This window comes from Hypanus sabinus, chromosome 17 (genome assembly GCF_030144855.1).
Source record: "Hypanus sabinus isolate sHypSab1 chromosome 17, sHypSab1.hap1, whole genome shotgun sequence".
Taxonomy (NCBI): domain Eukaryota; kingdom Metazoa; phylum Chordata; class Chondrichthyes; order Myliobatiformes; family Dasyatidae; genus Hypanus; species Hypanus sabinus.
The window spans coordinates 42,055,593-42,076,860 of record NC_082722.1 but is presented as its reverse complement, the minus strand read 5'-3'; the positions used below and the strand labels follow the sequence as shown (position 1 = coordinate 42,076,860).

At 38.1% G+C, this 21,268-nt stretch overlaps 1 protein-coding gene across 2 annotated transcripts in view; it reads right to left on the bottom strand.

Moving 5' to 3' along the window:
• Positions 1-21,268, bottom strand: part of itfg1 (integrin alpha FG-GAP repeat containing 1) — a 246,169-nt gene that overhangs the window by 184,324 nt on the left and 40,577 nt on the right. For both annotated transcript variants that reach the window (XM_059992924.1, XM_059992925.1), the window contains exon 6: positions 12,862-12,956. In XM_059992924.1, the coding sequence (XP_059848907.1) occupies positions 12,862-12,956 (95 nt within the window). The remainder of the gene's footprint in view (positions 1-12,861; positions 12,957-21,268) is intronic.

Genomic DNA, 21,268 nt, shown 5'->3' with positions numbered 1-21,268 from the left:
TTGCTAAAGAAAATAAGAAATAAAAAAAATAGATGGTTATTAATTTGTAGTCTGATGCTACAAGACTTTAGTAAGGTACAAGATGTTTAGGTATTAAAGGAAGTGAGAATGTAATCGTTAACTGTTTAGATGCTGAATTGAATGTATAACTGTATTACTCTGTAGAGAAAAAAAAACTTCTGTATTGTGTTAGATTCTAAAATCCTGTAAGACTCTGTATTACTTCGTTTTTACCGATGGTAAAAACGCGTTGAAGAAAGGGGGTGTTATACCTGTGCCCCAACTCTGAGGGGCCGAAGGGTACAAAGCAGCCCCCTCCTTTTTGAGAATCACAAGATCGCTATTAATTCAGGTCAGGAGACCCAGGAAATGAGAGAAAGACACGCAGAATCCACAAAGGGGTTTGGAATGTCCTGGCCCCTCAGCAATACAAAGCCACGGGAAACGGCCATTGTCTCTTGGAGACGGAATTGTGTATTGAGTACTGTACTTCACTGAAGCCCTCGGAATGATCAGAGGGGGTTGTTTGAGGGATTGCATCATCCCAACCTGATTGACATCTGAGACCCTGTGAGTCAGGATAAAAGAGGGTCTGGGGAACAACCCCTTTAGACGCACCAGGAGAAATGCTAGAAATCCCGTGACAGCGTAATAGCGACAGCCGGTGGAAAGCCCACGTGCATCCTTTTCCATTTGCATCAGAATTGGTGGGCCTGACCACGGAAGACAGCTTAGCTAAATAGCAAAAGGAGCTGGTCACCCATGACCAGCTACACCAACGGAACTCTTGAAGGATCGACATCATAAAAAGGAAAATGGGCAAGTTCTAAGAAAATTTCGTCTCTCTCTCTCTCTCTCTCCAACAAAAGGCTGCAGCCTGCATGAACATGAGTGACTTTTATATTTCCATCGGACAATACATTATCCCCTAGACAATGATAGAGCTATTTCTTATTGATCATGATTATACCCGCGCTTTTAGATTTAGTATTGACGACATATATTATCTGTATGTTTGCATTGATATTATTTTTGTGTATTTTTATCAATAAATACTGTTAAAAATAGTACCATCAGACTTCAACGGACCTCTCTATTTTTGCTGGTAAGTGACCCAGTTACAGGGTACGTAACACATATAAATGACTTGGATGAAAACATAGGTGGGCCAGTTTATAGATGACACAAAGGTTGGCAGCATTGTGGATTGTGTGGACAGTGAGGATAGGCAAAGGATACAGCAGGATATAGATCAGTTGCAGACATGTGTGGGGAAATGGCAGGTGAGGTGCTACACTTTCATAAATCAAATGTAAAAGGAAAATAACAATTAATGGCAGAACCTTTAACTTGGGGTCCAGACCAAAGCTCCCTAATATTGGTTGCACACTGACAAAGTGGTTAAAGAAGGTATTTTGTATGCTTGCAGTTATGAGGTGAAGCACTGACTTCAAGAGTTAGGAAGCTTTATAAAATTCTGGCTAGGCAACATCTAGAGTATCAAATTTAATTCTGGTTGTCCTGTTTTGAGGAGGATGTGGAAGCTTTGGAAATGCCTAGATTAGAGAGCAGGTGCTACAAGAAGTTGAAAAAACTAGGGCTGTTTTCTCTGGAAAGGCAGAGGGGAGATTTCATAAAGATTTTTAAGATTATGAGAGGCACAGATAGAGTATACAGCCAGTTTAATCCTTTTACACAAGGTCTAATACTTGCATTTAAGGTGGGGTGGGGTCAGTTCAAAGTAGACGTGCTCGACAATTTTCCTTTATACAGAGTGGGTGCGTGGGATGCGCTGACTGGGACGGTGGTGGAAGCAGATGCGATAGTGGTGTTTAAGAATCTCTTGGATAGACACATAAATGTGTAGAGAATGGAGCAATATGGATCATGTGCAAGCAGAAGGGATTAGTTTAATTAGGCATCATTTACTTAATAAGTGCAGCATAGCATAGTGGACTTAAGGGCCAGAGCTGTAATGTTCTATGTTCTTTATGTCATGCTGATTATTTGTTTATCTTTGTTAGCAACTGAAAGATGTCACTGTGGATTGTTAAGCATTACTTAATACTAACCCCTTAACATTGAACCCCTTAACCTCTTAGCACTGAAAAGAAGTTACAGGACCAAGATCAGCCACATTAATGAACTGCTCTTGTACATTACTTAGAGTGTGTGTAATAAGTGCCTCAAATTAATCTGAGTAAATAGAAAGGTACCCATCAGTTAAATCATTGAAAACTGTTAAGATTTAAAAAAAATATTTTGTTGCATTCAACTAACATATAATGCAAAAAAATCTGCAGCAGCCAACTATGTTGAAATGCAAAATGTGCCTTTGTATTTGGCTCAATTAATTGCCAATTTCCAACAGGTTTCTTAAGGTTGTCAAAGCCGTGGAAGGTAAACTCCCATTACCTATTAAATGATTCCAAAGGCATGCATTGCAAAAAGCCTCTCACAACCAAATCCAGCTCCTGGCCTTTATGTGTGGCTCAGTTATTAAGTCTTTGCAGAACCATTTCTACTAACATAAAGCTTTGACCAGCAACCAATCAGGACATCAGACGTCTGAGAGGAGGGAATTTCACTCAGGTTCACTTCCCAAGTAGAAAACCGCAGCAGCAGGGTCGAAACAACGTAATAGAGCTTTGACCACCGACCAAACTGTGTTTGAGATCGATTAGCAAGAGCAAATTAAAATAGGGCAAGGGTTAGTGCAGCAGCCATCGTCTGAGTGGACAGAGTCAGAGCGGTGATCTTGAGGCTTCAGTCAAAGAAAGCAAAGCAAGGTTAAGTTTTTTTCCCCCTTCTTTATAGAAGCTAGGATAGTAGAGATGTCAGGAAGGATACTGAAATCCTCCTCTTGCTGGAAGTGAGAAGGCAGGGAGACCTCCAGTGTCCCTGACAGAGTACAATGACAAGAAGTACATCCAGATGCAGTTTATAATAATCTGCATTAAGAACTTGGGGAGTTGGAACTGGATGAACTCCGGATCATTCAGAAGGCTGAACTTTCAGGACACAGGAAACTGGGTGACAGCCAGGCAGGAGTTAAGGAGCAACTGCAGAGTTCTCCTGTGGCCATCCCTTTCAACAACAGGTATATTACTCTGGATTCTGTTTATTTTTTGGGGGTGGGGTGGTTGACCAAGCAGAGGAAAGTCACAGAGGTTGGGTTTTTGACAGCGAGTCTGGCTCTATGACTCAAAAGGGAAGAGGGTGGGGGGGGGGGGAAAGAAAAGGCATGCTGTATTGACAGGAAATTGTTAGTGAACCAGACAGGAGGTCTTGTGGGTAAGAACAAGATTCCCTGACGGTATGCTCTCTCCTAGGTGTCAGGGCCTGGAACATCTCAAATCAAGTCTTCAGCATTCTTAAGCATTCTCTGGGTGAACAGCCAGAGGTCATGGTCCGTGTAGGTACCAATGACATAGGTAGCTTGAGTGACAAGGTTCTGCACAGGGAGTTAGGTGCTAAGTTAAAGAGTAGGACCTCCATGGTTGTGATGTCAGTATTGTTACTTGTACCACATGCTGCTGAGGCCAGATCAAGGAAGATTATACAGTTTAATATGTGGCTGAGGAGTTGGTGTAGGAGGGAGGACATAAGGTTTTTGGATCATTGGGCTCTCTTCCAGGTAAAATGGGGCCTGTACTGAAGGGACAGTTTACATCTGAACTGGAGGAGGACTAATATCCCAACGGGAAGATTTGTTAATGCTACATGATGGGGTTTAAACTAGAGTAGCAGGGGTATGGAAACCAGAGTGCCAGAACAGTTAGTGGATAGATTGTGCTGAAAGTTGTTGGTAAAGTGAGAATTTGAAAGGTTGAGCATGGTGCAACTAGTGTCCTGAGCTGCTAATTCAGGCAACAAAAATCGTAAGAAAGGTGGATGACAGTGTTGAAGCCGAGGTTGCTGGTTGACAAACAGAGGCAATGTGCAGGGAAGAGAGGCTGCTGATAGGGCAAAATTGCAGTCAATATGATGAGTTGCAATGTAAAAGGCAGAAAAATCGAAAAGGGGGAATACAAGACTGAAGGTGCTATATTTGAATGCACGCAGTATACAGAATAAGGTTGATGAACTTGTAGCGCAGTTACAGATTGGCACGTATGATGTTGTAGGGATCACTGAATCTTGGCTGAAAGAAGATTATAGCTAGGAGCTTAACATCCAAGGATACACATTGTATCAAAAGGATAGGCAGGAAGGCAGAGGGGGCAAAATGGTAAAAAATGAAATGAAATCATTTGAAAGAGGTGACATAGGCTTGGAAGGCGCTAAGAAACAGCAAGGGTAAAAAGACCCTGATGGGAGTTGTTTACACACCCCCAAACAGTAGCAAGGAAGTGGTCAGCAAATTACACCAGGAGATAGAAACTGCATGCTAAAAGGACAATCTTACAATAGTCAAAGGGGATTTCAATATGCAGGTGGAGTGAGAAAGTCAGGTTAGTGCTAGATCCCAAGAGGGGAACTTTCTAGAATGCCTACAAGATGGCTTTTTAAGGAAGCTTGTGATTGAGCCTATGAGGGGATCAGCTATTGTGGATTGTGTGTTGTGCAGTGAACCAGAATTAATTAGAGGGCTTAAGAGAAAAGAACCCTATGGGGCAAGTGATCATAATGGTGATGGAATTTACACCGAAATTTGAGAGGGAGAAATTAAAAGTCAGATGTTTCAGTGTTACAGTGGAGTCAAGAAAATTACAGAGACATGAGAAAGGAGCTACCGAAATTTTTATATTTATTTCAAGCCTTACCAATTTTTATTCCTAAATCTTTTTTTGACAACATTGATTCAAAAATTTCCTCATTTGTGTGGCAAAATAAAAACCCCAGGTTAAGTAAAAGGCAATTACAAAAATCTAAAAAAGATGGTGGTTTAGCTTTACCTAATTTTAGATTTTACTATTGGGCGAATAATATTCGTAACCTAATGTATTGGAAATTAGATTTGGATTCACCATTGTGCCCACAGAGGGTAAATTTGGAATGTGATGAGGTAAAGGGATATTCTCTATTCTCCGTTCTTGGTTCTTTTCTTCCTGCTGATTTAGTTAAATTCAATAAACAGATATCTAATCCTGTTATCAAACATACATTACGAATTTGGTTTCAATTTCGTAAGTTTTTTACTTTGAAAAACTTTGTTCTTGATAGCCCTATTTTACTTAATTTTTTTTTTCAAACCTTCCTTGACAGATCAAGCTTTTAGCATATGGAAAAGGAAAGGTATAAAATGTTTTCGTGATCTTTTTTTTGAAGGTACCTTGATGTCTTTCGACCAACTTTCCAACAAATTTAAATTACCTAAATCTAATTTTTTCAGATATCTACAAATCAGAAATTTTTTACATAAAGTTCTACCATCTTTTCCGAATTCAACTTCAATGGATTTCTCAGATTCGATTTTTACCTTAAATCCTTGTCAGAAGGGATTAGTAGCTTTTATTTATAATATGATTATGAAGATACAACTAGAAATATCAGATAGAATTAAACAAGAATGGGAAAAAGAACTTAGATATAATATATCAACAGATAAATGGGAAAAAATTTTACAAATGGTTAATTCCTCTTCTATATGTGCTAAACATGCTTTAATACAATTTAAAATTGTACATAGAGCTCATATGTCTAAAGATAAGCTTGCTCGATTCTATTCTCATATTAACCCTCAATGTGACAGATGTCATTCAGAAGTGGCTTCATTGACCCATATGTTTTGGTCATGTCCCACTTTACATAACTATTGGAAGGACATATTTGCTACCATTTCCTCAATTTGGAATATCGATTTACAACCTCATTTTATTACTGCAATTTTTGGTATACCAAATGAGGATGGTAATCAGTTTTCCCCTTCAATCAGACGAATGATTGCTTTTGTAACATTAATGGCCAGAAGGTCTATATTACAAAACTGGAAAGAAGTAAATCCTCCTACCACGTTTCAGTGGTTTTCTCAAACTATTTCTTATCTGAGCTTGGAAAAAATTAGAAGCACTATTTTTGACTCATCAATTAAATTTGAAGAAACTTGGGGACCGTTCATTCAACATTTTCATATGAATTAATTTGGCCTTTTCCAGACCTTCTTTCTGCTTATTCTTGTTCTGGTATGGAGTTCCGGAGTTTTTTGACACTATCATATACTTATAAACTGTTATTATTGCCCATGTTAGTTTAGTTTAGTGTTTTTTTTCTCAATATATATATTTTTTTTTACATATTTTCAATTTTTTTTTCTTTTGATGATTATTTTTGTTTTTTTTCATATATAGTTATATAGTTGATTGATTAATGTACTTTTTTTTTGTTGATGTTTAATAGGATATTGTTATCTTATTACTAATGCAATTTCAAGTCTATTGTATTCATAACCTATTCATTATTATGTTATGTTATTTTTTATATATATATGAAACAATAAAAAGATTGAAAAAGAAAGAAAGAGAAAGGAGCTGGTCAGAATTGTTTGGAAAAGGACACTGGCAGGGATGACGGCAGAACAGCAATGGCTGGAAATGCTGGAATTTCTGGAAGCAATTCGCAAGGCAAAGGATATAATATACATCCCAAAGAGGAAGAAGTATTGTAAAGGCAATATACACAACCTTGGCTAACAAGAGAAGTCAAAGTCAATATAAAAGACAAAGAAAGGGCATATAATGGTGCAAAATTAGTGGGAAGTTAGTAGATTGGGAAGCTTTTAAAAATCAACAGAAGGCAACTAAAAAGTCATCAAGAAGGAAAAGATGGAATACAAGGTAAACTACCCAAGAATATTACAGAGGATACCAAAAGTTTCTTCAGATACAGAAAGTGTAAAAGAGGGTCAAGAGTTGAGAGTGGATATTAGACTGCTGGAAAATGATGTTAGAGAGGTAGTAAACGGGGACAAAGAAATTGGGGGGGGGGGGGCAAACTGAATAAAGTAGGCCGTAGTCAGCATGGTTTCATCAAGGGAAAATCGTGCCTGTTGGAATTCTTTGAAGAAGTAACAAACAGGACTGACAAAGGAGAATCAATTCATGTTGTAGGTTTGGATTTCCTGAAGGCCCTTGACAAGATGCTTGACACTTGTGGCTGCTAAACAAGCTGTGAGCCCATGGTATTACAGAAAAGATTCTAGCATGGATATAGTATTGGCTGACTGGCACAGACCAAGTGTAGGAACACTATCTCCTTCTCACAATTCCTCCGTCTCCGCTGCATCTGCTCTCAGGATGAGGCTTTTCATTCCAGGACGAAGGAGGTGACTTCCTTTTTTAATCAAAGGGGCTTCTCTTCGTCCACCATCAACTCTGCGCTCAAATGCATCTCTCCCATTTCCCGCACATCTGCCCTCACCCCATCTACCCACCACCTCACTTGGGATAGGGTTCCCCTTGTCCTCACCTACCACCCCAGCAGCCTCCAGGTCCAACGTATAATTCTCTGTAACTTCTGCCACCTTCAACGGGATCCCACTACCAAGCACATCTTTCCCTCCCCCCCCTTCTGCTTTTCGCAGGGATTGCTCCCTACGCGACTCCCTTGTCCACTCGTCCCCCCCCATCCCTTCCCACCGATCTCTCTCCTGGCACTTATCCTTGTAAATGGAACAAGTGCTATACCTGCCCTTACACTTCCTCCATCACCACCATTCAGGGCCCCAGACAGTCTTTCCAGGTGAGGCAACATTTCACCTGTGAGTCGGCTGGTGTGGTATACTGCATCCGCTGCTCCCAGTGTGACCTTTTATATATTGGTGAGACCTGACGCAGACTGGGAGACCATTTCGCTGAACACCAGAAAAAGCAGAATCTCCCAGTCGCCACACATTTTAATTCCACGTCCCATTCCCATTCTGATATGGCTATCCATGGCCTCCTCTACTGTCAAAATGAATCTAAACTCAGGTCGGAGGAACAACACCTTATATACCAGCTGGGTAGCCTCCAACCTGATGGCATGAACATTGACTTCTCTAACTTCCATTAATGCCCCTCCACCCCTTCTTACCCCATCCCTGACATATTTAGTTGTTTGCCTGTTCTCCATCTCCCTCTGGTGCTTCCACCCCCCCCACCCCCATCTTTCTCCTGAGGCCTCCCATCCCATGATCCTTTCCCTTCTCCAGCTCTGTATCACTTTCGCCAATCACCTTTCTAGCTCTTAGCTTCATCCCACCCCCTCCAGTCTTCTCCTATCATTTCGCATTTCCCCCTCCCCCCACTACTTTCAAATCTCTTACTATCTTTCCTTTCAGTTAGTCCTGACGAAGGGTCTCGGCCCGAAATGTTGACAGTATTTCTCCTATAGATGCTGCCTGGCCTGCTGTGTCCACCAGCATTTTGTGTGTGTTGTTGTTTGAATTTCCAGCATCTGCAGATTTCCTCATGTTTGTTGTAGGAATAAAGGGAGCCTTTTCTGGCTGGCTACTGGTAACTAGTGGTATTCCATGGGGGTCTGTGTTGGGACTGATTATTTTTACATTACATGTCAATGATTTGGATGTTGGAATTGACGGCTTTGTGGCAAAATTTGCAGATGACATTAAGTTAGGTGGAGGGCAGATAGTTTTGGGGCAATAGAGAGGCTTCAGAAGGACAGACAGATTAGAAGAATGGGCAAAAAAGTGGCAGATGGAATAGTGTTGGGAAGCAGTATGGTCATGCACTTCAGTAGAAGAAATGAAAGGGTTGACTATTTTCAAAATGGAGAGAAAAAAAACAAAAATTTGAGGCACAAAGGGATTTGGGAGCCCTTGTGCAGGATTCCCTAAAGGTTAATTTGCAGGTTGAGTATGTGATGAGGAAGGGAAATATGATATCAGCATTCATTTAGACCATAAGACATAAGAGCAGAACAAGCCCATCTGGCCCATCGAGTCTGCTCCACTATTCAATCATGGCGGATCAATTTTTTCTATCTCCTCCTCAACCCCAGTTCCCAGCCTTTACCTCGTAACCTCTGATGCCATGTCAGATCGAGAACCTATCAATCTTTGCCTTAAATACCACCCAACGACCTGGCCTCCACAGCTGCATTTGGCAACAAGTTCCACAAATTCACCACCTTCTGGGTAAAGAAATGTTTTCGCATCTGTTTTGAAAGGGCGCCCCTCTATCCTGAGGCTATACCCTCTTGTCCTATACTCTCCCACCATGGAAAACCTCCTCTCCACATCTACTCTGTCTAGGCCTTTCAACATTCGAAAGATTTCAATGAGATCCTTCCCCCATCCTAAATTCCATCGAGTACAGATGCAGAGCCATCAAATGTTCCTCATATGATAACTCTTTCATTCCTGGAATCTTCCTTGTGAACTTTCTCTGGACCCTCTCCATGGTAGATCATGACCAATGAAGGATCTCAATTGCCAATTACCTTTTTGCTCTTTATTGTGATTTTAAAACTCTAGGTTTTCAAATACATGCTAACAAACTTGTTTTGCAGCCACACCTACAAATCGACAAAATGTACTTGCAAAATTGATCTATACCCGTAACCCCTAACTTTTTGCAGACTTTGCTATTCTAATCAACTAGTATGAATTCAAAGATTACTTTTGCTGGTAGGATTGAAGTAATTTACTTTGTGACTCCAAAGTTTGGTCACTGTTTCGGAGTGAAACTTAAACTGGTAAAATAAACATGCATAAGGCTTAATAGCAGAAACTACTCAAGTCTAGCAATTCTTCACAAAATTAATTTGTCAAATATTTCTAGTTTTAAAAAATCATAATTCTATTAAAAACTGGAATTCTAGGAATGGAAAGAATAGAATTATTTGAAGACAATATCCACATTGAATTGATAAATCAAGTATACAGATGCAAACTTGCAAATGTGTTAAAAGGCCAAATTCTGATGATCGTAATTTGCTGAAATGAAGCTGAATTAAGCACCATTAAAGATGGTAGAAGGAGTGAATACTTGGAAATGTGATCCCAAACTTCACAAGTGATCATATCTGGCTGTTAGCCCACAATAGTTACTGTAATAATTTTCTCCTCATCCTGTATTGACTGCCAAACAGTCTATGGTTTAGAAACAGTAAATGAGAAATGTGGTATTGAAAAGCAACTGGGTGTCAACAGATTATTTGTGAAAAATAACATTTCTGAAGGGCAACACTTAAGCAGAAATCTATCAGCAATAATTATCATATACAGATATAGACTGGAATGAACAATATTTAACATCAGTGTCAATTTTAGTTTTTATCTATACTGGTCAAAAAAATTGAATGCATCTTGGCAACTTCTGTAATTTTTGGCACACTTTCCTGAAGCAGCTGTTTCATTTAGAATAATCAGAAAAAGCACCATTTCATTGAATTTTTTCCCATCTAGAATTGAGTTACCAATAAGTAATAGTAATCATTTGTTGATTTTGTACTATTTTCAAGGATACACCTTCCCAGATCAGCATGCAGTTACACAAAAACAGTGTGATAACTTGGTTGTCTCTGCATAGGTAATTTTGGAGTGCAGAATTTAAAGATTGTATCTGATTTTGAAAGATGATGCCAAATACCCACTAACCTGATATATATTATTTTTAATTAATTGCCAATAGATATAGTTTGAGCAGAAACTTCAGATCTCAATAATACAGGACTAAGAAAGCAACTGGAATTCAAGCTGCTAATGAACAATAATATTTATATAAAAGTAATTTCCTACATTTGGGGACAGGCTGCACTGTCTAGCAAAGAGGCAGATGGAGGTCCCACTTCTGGTGGGGATCATGTAGAGGAGAGAGAGCAAGCATGAAAGCTGGAGGCTCATTCCAGGATGGAACATAAGACCAGGTTTTGTTGTTGAGGCTGGCAGAGGTTTGCTCAAGGTGCCAGGGTGAACGGAGGTGCAAGGCGTTGGAAATAATTAGATCAGTTTCTTATCTTACATTGATGAGGAAGTGGAAACATTTCCTTGTGTAAGTGAACCACAACATAGAATTCTTGCAATTTTGCACTGCTATTCAGTGGAAACCAAGGAGACACAACAATATTGTGCAAAATATTTTCTTCCAACATTGACTTGGAGGCAAACCAGTTATTCCACCATATGGCCTAATAATGAGTCCATTATGTGTAATTATATTCATTTTAAAATTGTTGTCTGCAGCTAAACATATACTAATACTTAAATAACAATGATATACTTAATTCCCTGAGCACATTCAAGCAAGGTGACATGCTCTCAATTTCTCTAAAATAATTCCAGTTGAGCACCATGCAGTGACAGGAAAATAAATGCTTTTAAAACCATCTGGAAAAGGAAACAGCTGTGGCGAATATAAATTCAAGGCCTTTGGAAAAAAATTCTTGCTAAATGATATATTTTGTTTTGTGCCTTTCATATAAATATGAACTACCTCAGCTTTACCTTGAAAATAAAATATAAAGATGCAAAACAATCAACATAGTTTTGCTGCTGATTTGTTTGAACAAATGATCATTCGTTTGATTTTGCTTGAAAAAAGCAAGTCACAGTAAGCGAGTCAACCGGGTATTAATAATTCAGTGCTATTTGCTCAACAAATATCCATTACCTGTAGATAACACAACAGAAGTTGGTATGTGTTTCTTTTTCAAAAATGTCTTTAGTCCCTTTTCTGCTAATTTTCTTTTTCAGGTACGTTTGTTACCTGTTTACATTTCCTTTGGGAGTGGTTGTGCTTTTAGAAAATTTGTTTAATCAAGATACTTGATATCAAGTGCTAATACTGCTCTCAACTTGAAAGTAGCCAAATTTTATTTAAGCTTTTAGCTAATAATTTTGATGAAGATTAAAATATTACATTCAAGAACAGGGAGCTTGATTAGTTACTCATTTACTAATACAGTGCATTTCAACCAACTGTAGAGACTGATTTTGTCATCGTGCTTTAAATAACATTAAAACAAAATATGAAAAAATAATGACAAGCTGTAAAACTTTACATTGAGTGCATGAGTATCAATTAATACTGACCAGGAAAAACATTTCATCTAGTAAAGACAGCATTATATGTTGGTAGAGTTATCACAGATTTACTGATTTATGTGGCTATACGGCTTCAAACCTGCACATCTATGTAACAAATTTGGAATTGACATGCTAATTGGTTAGTGTTAACTGAAATTTTCAATATTATATATCATGTCATTTGTATAAAGTAGTCCAACCACTCCAGTTCCTCTTTAACACCATAGTAATATGGGCTCTTTCAACTGAAATCTATGATAAAGGCACAATGGTGTAGTTTGAACTGGAATCTCCAGTATCACTTTTTCACTATCCCGACTTGTCTTTGTAATGCTAATACTTATGAAGACAGAGTTGTGTTGTGGGTTGGTTCTGCCTTACAAAACTTTAAGAGTATAACTCCAGTGGATCAAAAAAAATCTAATTCAGCCATCTGCAATCTCCCTCCCAAAAACCCCCAAAATGCTATACTTTTGATCAGAAGAAAAATAAACTTAATTATGTTTATGATTTTCAGCACATGCATAAGCAGCCTGCTTTGTCTCTGGGAATGAAATTCAGTGCAGTTCTTTTGAGCCAAGTTGCCTCAGCTTCATTGACCCCTTGGGTGGATGAATATCAGAACAGAGAGGAGAGAAAAAGAAAACAAATGTTTTTATCTGTTGGAAGCAAATTTAGAGATTTCCATTGGTATACTGACAACATTACATAAATTCTAATACAAAATGTCCGTTGTATTATAGACAATGCACTTTTTTAACAGATTTCATGCAGAACGATAATGCTCATGTCATTAAAGACACACATTAAGCTTAGTATCTTTATTGCCATGAAATGACAACACATATTAATTTTATTTTAGTTTATCTGGAAAATTTAATGAATTTATTTACCAGCAGTAAAATCTTTGTTCAGGTCAATGAAGGCATGAGAATGAGGTACATACATTTTTACAGTAGAATCCAAGGCAGTGAAGCAGGTTTGATTTCTGAAAGTAAAAAATATTAATGTATTTAAGGTCACAACAACTTTATCAGATAAAACACATTTGAAAATCAGCAATATGCAAAGAGTTCAAACCATGATAGTAAATTAAAATTTTAAGCTTCAGTTGTCAGTTTTACTTTTCAATACAGTTTGAGCAAATAAGACAGAAAACATTTTATGGCTATGCCAAGGATACAAAATAGACAATTCTCCTGAAATCACTGAAGCGAAAGCAAGAATTCAGCAACTTCACATAATTAGTCAATGAAGACACATTTTTGACAATGAGACACACCATGGGTTCAAGCTTATTGCTTTGTGCATATATACCCAGGGTACAAATACAACAGAAATTTTTTTGTTTTTGCAAAACAGTGCATTACAAAGAGAAATTATATGAACATAAATTGACCTAAATTTGACATAATTTACATGAATTAAACAAAAATGAAGTGGCATCTGCATTGGACCTCGAGGCAAGTGGTCCTGGGTTCAAATCCAGCCGGCTCCTTGCACGTTTTCCACCCATGCTGGATCAAGCACCAAGCTAGCAACTCCTAAAAAGCTAGCACCGCCTCGTAAAAATCAGACAACTGCTAAAGAAACAGCAAGGTTGCCACCCGATACACCACAAAGCGCAGTGAGGAACAAAACATGCAATTTGAAGGAAATATACTCCAAGGTAAAAATTAGTTTTTCCAGGTTTGTTTGACACCAGAGAAATTATTGTTGTTGTACCTTGAGGTGTGTGTGTGTAGGGTCCTATACATCCAATGAGAAGAATGCTTGTCCAGGATGCTGAGGTCCTTAATGAGATGTCATATCTTGCAAATATCCTCAATAATAGGGAGAGCTATTCCTAAATCGGAATTGACCAATTCCAGTGCTCTCTGTAGCCTCTTCAAACGTGTGTCTTGCAGTTCTTAAACCAGATCATTAGGTAACTAATCAGAATGGTACAGTTGTAAAGATTGTCAGAGTCTTCAATGTGCCTTAAATTTCTAAGAAAGCTGAGGCTCTGGTAAGCCCTCTTCCTGGTTGCATCTATGTACTGGGCCAGGATAGATCCCTCCAAGATGTTAGTACCAAGGAACTTTTAAGTTGCTCACCCTTTCATCACAGACCATTCAAAGAGGACTGGTGTTGGTTTGCCTGATTTCTCCTTCCTAAAGTCCATAATCAGTTCCTCAGTTTTGCCTATGTTAAGCACAAGGCTGTTGTTATGCCAACACTCAACCAGCTAACCTTTGTTCACTCCTGATTCTCCGGTCAACAGTGGCACCTCTGGTGAATTTGTGGAAGCTATTGCAACTATGCATAGCCACAAAATCATAGGTATAGGGAGTAGAACAGGGGTTAAGCACTTAGCCCTGAGCTGTGCTTGTGTTGGTGGCTTGTGAGGAGGAGATAAGGTTTCTAGTCTGTACTGATGGTCATCTCTCAGTGAAGAAATTGAGGATCCAATTGAAGAGATGCCCATGACCACAATGGTTCTAGATTGTAAAACATTTCAGGATTTCACATAAGGATTTCTTACAATGGGGACTTAGCATTATGCAAATATGAATATAGGAAAATCCAAGGATCTAAAGATGGCAGAATTGAATTGTTGAATTTCCTCACTAGAGAAAAAAATAATCACAGGATTTTTTACATGCCACTGATCCACTGAAAGTTGTATAGAAAATCTCTCTATCACACAGTATTTAACTGTCAGAGATTTGAAACATTAGAGTGCTCCACGGGATATGTCCAGGCATTTGGAAGAAGTGATTTTTGGTAGTTTGGTCAGCAGGAACTGAAGGTGAAGAGAGGCTGTAGAGAACATAATCCATTTGACATTATTTAGCAATTAATAGTGAAGATTTTTCCACATATATGGAAGCAGGTCCTTTGTGATTAACTCTGGTCATTAGAAAATATTGGTGAAAGTGCAGTGGACTAAGGATAAATGATTATCAATAATTCAATTAAACATTTGCAAAAAGTAGTTTTCCAATTGCTGGCTTTGAATCGTGGTTTGTAGTGAATAATAAATTAAAAGAAACAACAGTGTAAATGAGCATGGTATTTATAATGATCTGCAAACTATCAAATTCCTGTAGCTACAATTATATTGTACTATAGTTTCCAATAATTACACTTCAGCAATAGAGAATTTAAGTAGCAATGACAGAAATTACACGTCTGCAACATGGGCCTATATAATACATTCTGAAGTAAACTGTAATTCATTGCAATTGTTCTAAGATCAGTTTGATAGGCTACTTTGCAAAATAGTCCATGCAGAAGAAATTGTGATGGACACTACATAATTTAGTTCATAAATCAATGAGTTTTGCTATCATGAACCTTCCCAGACGATTTAACATCAGGCAGGATGTTGGTGGGAACAGGTTGATGACTGGTTGACAGTTATGAAAGGAACTCCTGGCTGTTGCAATGTGCCTGACAGCACATTCTGGATTTTTGCACCTGCCCATTGTCAAAGTAGTACAGAATGCATTGACGGCCAAAGATAAGCATGTCTGATCTCTCACGTCCCCTTGGAATTACCATTTTATCCTGTGAAAATCAAAACAGAAAATGCTGGAAACATTCAGCAGACCTTCCTATGGATCTTCACCCTAAAAATTTAACTCTGCTTCTCTTGTTAAAGTAGTATTTACAACCTTTTCTGTTTTTATTTTGGGACATTCTGTGACTTACTCTGCCAGAGCCTATTAATTTTATATAAACCAAAGATGGTAGAGTTAGCATGGATTCATTAATGTGAATGGATTCATCATTTTGTTATTACTTCATTTTGATTTACATCTCAACTAATTTGTCAGTTGAATGTTACAAATTTTAATTTTAATTTGAAAATGGTCCTTCAACTGTTTATACTATGGCATTATAGTAACATATGCTGACTAAAGTGTTTTAATTGGTATACAGTATCAACAGTTAGAAAGACTATTTGCTTCCCAGATGAAAGCTAACTCAAAAATGCTTTAACACTCTCAGCAAATACCAAAAGTGAAAACCAGATTTTAAAATATTTTATTCCAGATGTTAATTTAAGTTAGGGCCCGGATCCAATTTCACAAGCAATTAAGGTGACATTTCCTTATGACTCAGAAGCGTGTTCAGTAGGCTGAAAAGAATCACATTGACAGCTGCATTATAATGAAAACATTCCATACATTTTTAAATGCTCTGAGATGTGTTCTTTTTTTACCTCTGGATCTAGTATTTTTAAATAAGAATATTTCTTCTGAAAAGGTCTACTGCAGAAAGTAGTAATTAATTTTACATGGAAATCTCTTATAAACTGTAACCTTCAAAGGAACTCATCTACTTCTTAAACTACTCTTCCCTTCGCTCTTTCCCTTAGTTTACACCATACAATGCTGTACTCTTAAACTGACTGCCACACATAGCCTCAAATGTTAAGAACATTAAGAATTAAAACTTTTTCCCTTAATTCTCACCACTTTTTCTTCTATTGTATTCTTTTTTTTTGTTATGTACCCTGGGGAGCCAGAGAAGGGGCAACCGGCAAGTGAATACTCAAACTGTTAAACTCCTTGTCTAATCTCAAGTGTATTCATTAGATTTAGTATTTTTCTGCCAAGATTAAGAAATTCTGCAAGGCCAGAACAAAAATTCATTTATCCCTTCCAAATAGAAAGCAGAACAGAGACAAAGAACAAAAAGAAAGGAACCTCTACTCAAGGTTTATTGCTTAACTGTTAACACAAGGGATTCTGCAGATGCTGGGCATGTGTAGCTTGAAAACCATTCTCTGTTTGGCCTCAAAATAGAAGATATCAAAAGCATTAACACACATTTTGAATTTGCAGATTAATGAAATAATCTATTTTAGGTTTAGGAAAACTGCGGCACCATGTTTGAATCATTACTGCTCTTTGAGGTAAAGCAGCCTAGATTAGACTAGTCAATTATCTATTTGCAGAATTAGCTTTATTATTACTGACATTATCCTGGATGGTGACAATTCTCAATAAACAACGCCGCTTTCTCGAGGCACTGCGTTTTGAAGATGTTCCTTTGACATCTTCAAAAACTCAGAAGTGAGTTCAGCAAGTCAAAAAGTTATACTGACAGCTGCATCACAATGAAAACATTCAATCCATTTCAAATGCTTTGAGAAGTGTTCCCTTTTCTCTGGATCTAGTATTACTAAGAATATTTCTTCTGAAAAAGACTACTGCAGGGAGCAGTGATGAATTTTATACCAAAACCTTTTATGAAATGTAATCTTCAGGGGAACTCATCTACTACTTCATAGCTTCTTTTGAACATCTACATTATTTGGATATTTTAAAACTTGTCCACTTCTCTCCATGGAAGTCTCCAACTTGGTATGACAATGCTGCAAAATCTAATAATAAAAGCCATTGCCCTGGCCTGAGAGGGATTACCAAGTACAAGAGAAGCAAAACCTAGAGTTACTTATGGGACCAGAAACACATGCAAAAGTTGAAAAAGGCAAGATATAAAAGGAGCACTAGTAGGAGCAGGAGCAGCTTCCTTGAGAAGGGTTGAGAGGGTTGAAGTGTTGAGATCAGAGTGGGCTTGATAACCAGTGAGGCTAGCAACTGGGTAATGATTTTCTAATCCTGTCTTTCTTAGTTAAAGGGACTGCGATAACAAATACGAGAGCAGGGGTAGTGTTATGCTCCTTCTGAAGAATGTGGCAGATCCAGGATCAATGTCCCTGTATGAAGTACATCTACGCTTGGCTGATAGCATAAAAGAGCTGGTGCTGTTAGTAGAATCCCTATGGAGTATCTGGGATGTGGAAATTATAATAGACTATGTTTATTGAGTTGGACACTGTAAGAACTGAATGAGGGGAGTTGGAAATAGAAGGATAAGACAGATGAATAGGTGGCTGATAAAATGGTGCATTGGGTTGGGCTTTACATTTCTGATCACTGATATCAGTTCTGGGGAAAATGAGATGGCAGGATGGTGTATACCTTAATCAGAATGGCACCAATATCCTTATATGGTGGTTTGCTGGTGATGTTGGAATGGCTTTAACTGAGTTGGCAGGGGAATGGGGCTCAAAGTAAATGCTCAGATGGAGTGTACAATCAGTAAGAGGAGAAAAAAACCAGCAAACAGAAAAAGAGCACAAGTATATGTCAGGGGAGTTCAAAGCTAAGTTGGGTCTCTTTTAGTGCTAGGAGTGAGTAGGTGAATTTAAAAGTTGTAATTTACATGGGGGAAGACAGCTGGGCAGATATCAGAGAAAATGAAAAATTGCATTCATAGTTTAAGGGGATTTAATTTCCTTATTATTAACCAGGATAGCTTTAGTATTAAATGCTCAGAGAGAAGTGTTCTAGAAAACGTTTTGACTCAGTATAAAGGCCAACAAGTGATGGAGCATTACTGAACCTTACGTTGGGGAACGAAGCTGGTCAAGTGGATGTTGTGTCAGTGAGAGGAGCATTTTGTGAGTAGTGATCATAATTCCAAATATTTCTAAGTGATTATGGAAAAAGATATGCTAAGCATGAAATAACATCTTAAAATAGGGAATGGCAATTACATTAGAATAAGACAAGACCTGGCTAAGGCTGACTAAGAGCATTTACTTTCAGATATCTTATCTGTACAGTCAGAAGAAACCAAAGGAAAATGAAAATGGGTGGAACTGGATTTAGTATAAGTGGGAAGGGATCCAAAGAATACCTTATTCGCCCAGAGAATGGGGAGTACTTGGAATGTACTACCCAAGACAGCAATGGGAGCAGCATCATTTAAAACTCTGGATGAGCACTTCAAATTACTCAGGCAAAGAAAATGAATGGGCTAAATGCTGGGATTTGGGATTAATTGAAATGGATGCCCTCTGTTTGGCTTGGATATGGTAGATCTCTAGGACTTCCCAGTATATTCCTCTCCTATGAAATCTAGTTGGAAGCCTAAATGTCAAGAATCTCAAACTGACTTCCTAATCTTCTTAGGGAGCATCAATGCCAGAATAGCAAAGTATGGCAAAAGAACGGCATCATACTTTTCAAATGGGGAAATTCATAATGCTCTAGCAGCTGTTCATCAAGTTTGTGCAATTTTTCAAACATAATTTTTATACTGGCTTACCATCTTTCATATTTCTCCCCTGTTCATTACCACTCCTATTCTAATTTTCAAACAGGCGGATTCAAAATAGTTACTCCAAAGACGAGAACACCTAATTTGTTGTCTCTTTAGATAACGGAACATAGTAAGTCAATTGATGAACATACAGTAACGAAGAACAGTTCTTGACCAGATTTTCTTTTCACAGATCCTGATGATCTGCTGAGCATATATTGTGTTTTCTGTCAATACTTCTGCAGTTTTTATTGATCCAAGAGTAATGATATTGTTTTGCACCTGAGTTTTGAAATACTTAATTTCCAAAAAACTGTCCTGACTCTCACCTTAAATCCATATATGTAATGTAAGACAGAAAGACAGGGAATACTATTACAATTTTGCTTCTATCTATTGTTCAGAACATGTACTTGTTACATGACTTCCAAGAACATGAATCAATTATTTGAAAATATCAAATTCTAGTATGGATGCCATTGACCAGTTTGCCACAGAATTTGCCATTTGCCAATGCCACAGAATGCACTAAAGAATGGGCTGCCCATCATTAATGAGAGGATCATAACAAGTGATTTTTCTCTCCCCAGCTAACACATTATGTCCATTATTCATTTCTTGATCTATTTTTCTTGCTGTTGTAGGGTTCTCTCTCATTAAAAGTGTCCTGTTATAATCAATAACTCATGCAAACAGGGAATTATAAAACTAATATTACTAAGTGTTGTGTATTTAATATTTCAGCAATATTGAAGAAATATTATAGTTTGATTAAGCATTCTTTGTTCTTTACATAATTCATTATGGGTTACATGTAAAAGGACAAGATTGGGAAATGCCATCATGCTACCATGTCATAACTGAGCTTGTCACTAAAATAAAAATGAAACCATGTACACATGTTATCCATGGTCTCCCGTGTTTTTCTTTTGATTAATTTTGGGAGTTACAAAACACAACCGTGGCGATAAGTGAATTTTAAAACTATCTCGAGAAGATTACCTACCTGCTCAAGTACAGAGCTTAAACAAAAGCTTTCTTGCAAGAGGAGACAGAGATGGTCAAGTAAAAAAAAAGGCAGAAAATGGATGAAATTCATGGGTTCATAAACAGTGAGTACTGGGTGATAATAATCATACATCTAAAAGAAAGCAAGCAGAAATGGCAGGCTACATCTGAAAGATAAACAAGTTTGATTGCACGAGCTAACTGGATACTGTATACAGAGCAAATTCCCCAGTATTTTGAAGCAAATGAAAAGCGAGTGCCAGTTTTGCTGCATGCATTAAGAGTTTGCTTACAATCTCCAACCAATCCAGTCAAAATGAGCTTTTATGAAATCTTGAAAATAATGCAGGCATGCTTAGAACCAAAACCATTGTTGATTGCAGAATGCTTTAGGTTTTACAAGCAGAATCAAGGAGAAGGGGAATGTACCATATAGTTTATGTCGTAGTAACACATTATTGAGCATGCGTTATTAGGCACGTATTGATCTGTATATATTGTTCAGTTCGGGTTCCGTAAGTAAAAAGCCCTGTTAACTTAGCTCCAGTCTCTAGCGTTTTTATTTATAGTTTGGTTGTGTAACCCGGCCACATACACAACAAATTGGCAACAAGGTTAATGAACTTGTATTGTATCGGAACGTCATGTTTTAATTGATAACGGCACTCAGAAGAGGCAGAGTGAGGCCGTCAGTCTGTAAAGAAGCAGGAGTTCAGCTGGAGTTGGGAACGTCGGGAGACTGAAAGACACAGTTGGAGCCGCAGCGCATCCAGGCGAGACCACAGCCGGCACTGAACCCCAGGGCTGAGGGTCTGCCTGCCTCAGAAGGGAGATATAGGAGTGACACATGCCTCAAGCCAGAGTACGTGTGCAACTCTAGCAAAAAAAAAGTCACGTGAAAAGAAAACAAGGGACCGGGGCTACATTCACCTAACAAGGATGGTGTTAACTGGAACCATTACAGCATTTCATACACTTGGACATTGAAGACTGGGCAACTTATATTGAAAGAATAGTTATATTGTGATGTTGACGATGTCAATGAAGAAAAGAAAGCCAACGTCTTACTTAGTGTAACGGGCGCGAAAACATACGGCCTGCTACGAAGCTTGTTAACTCACGAAAAACCAGCTGACAAAACATCTAAGCAAATAGTAGACACTCTCCAACAGCATTTAAACCCCAAAC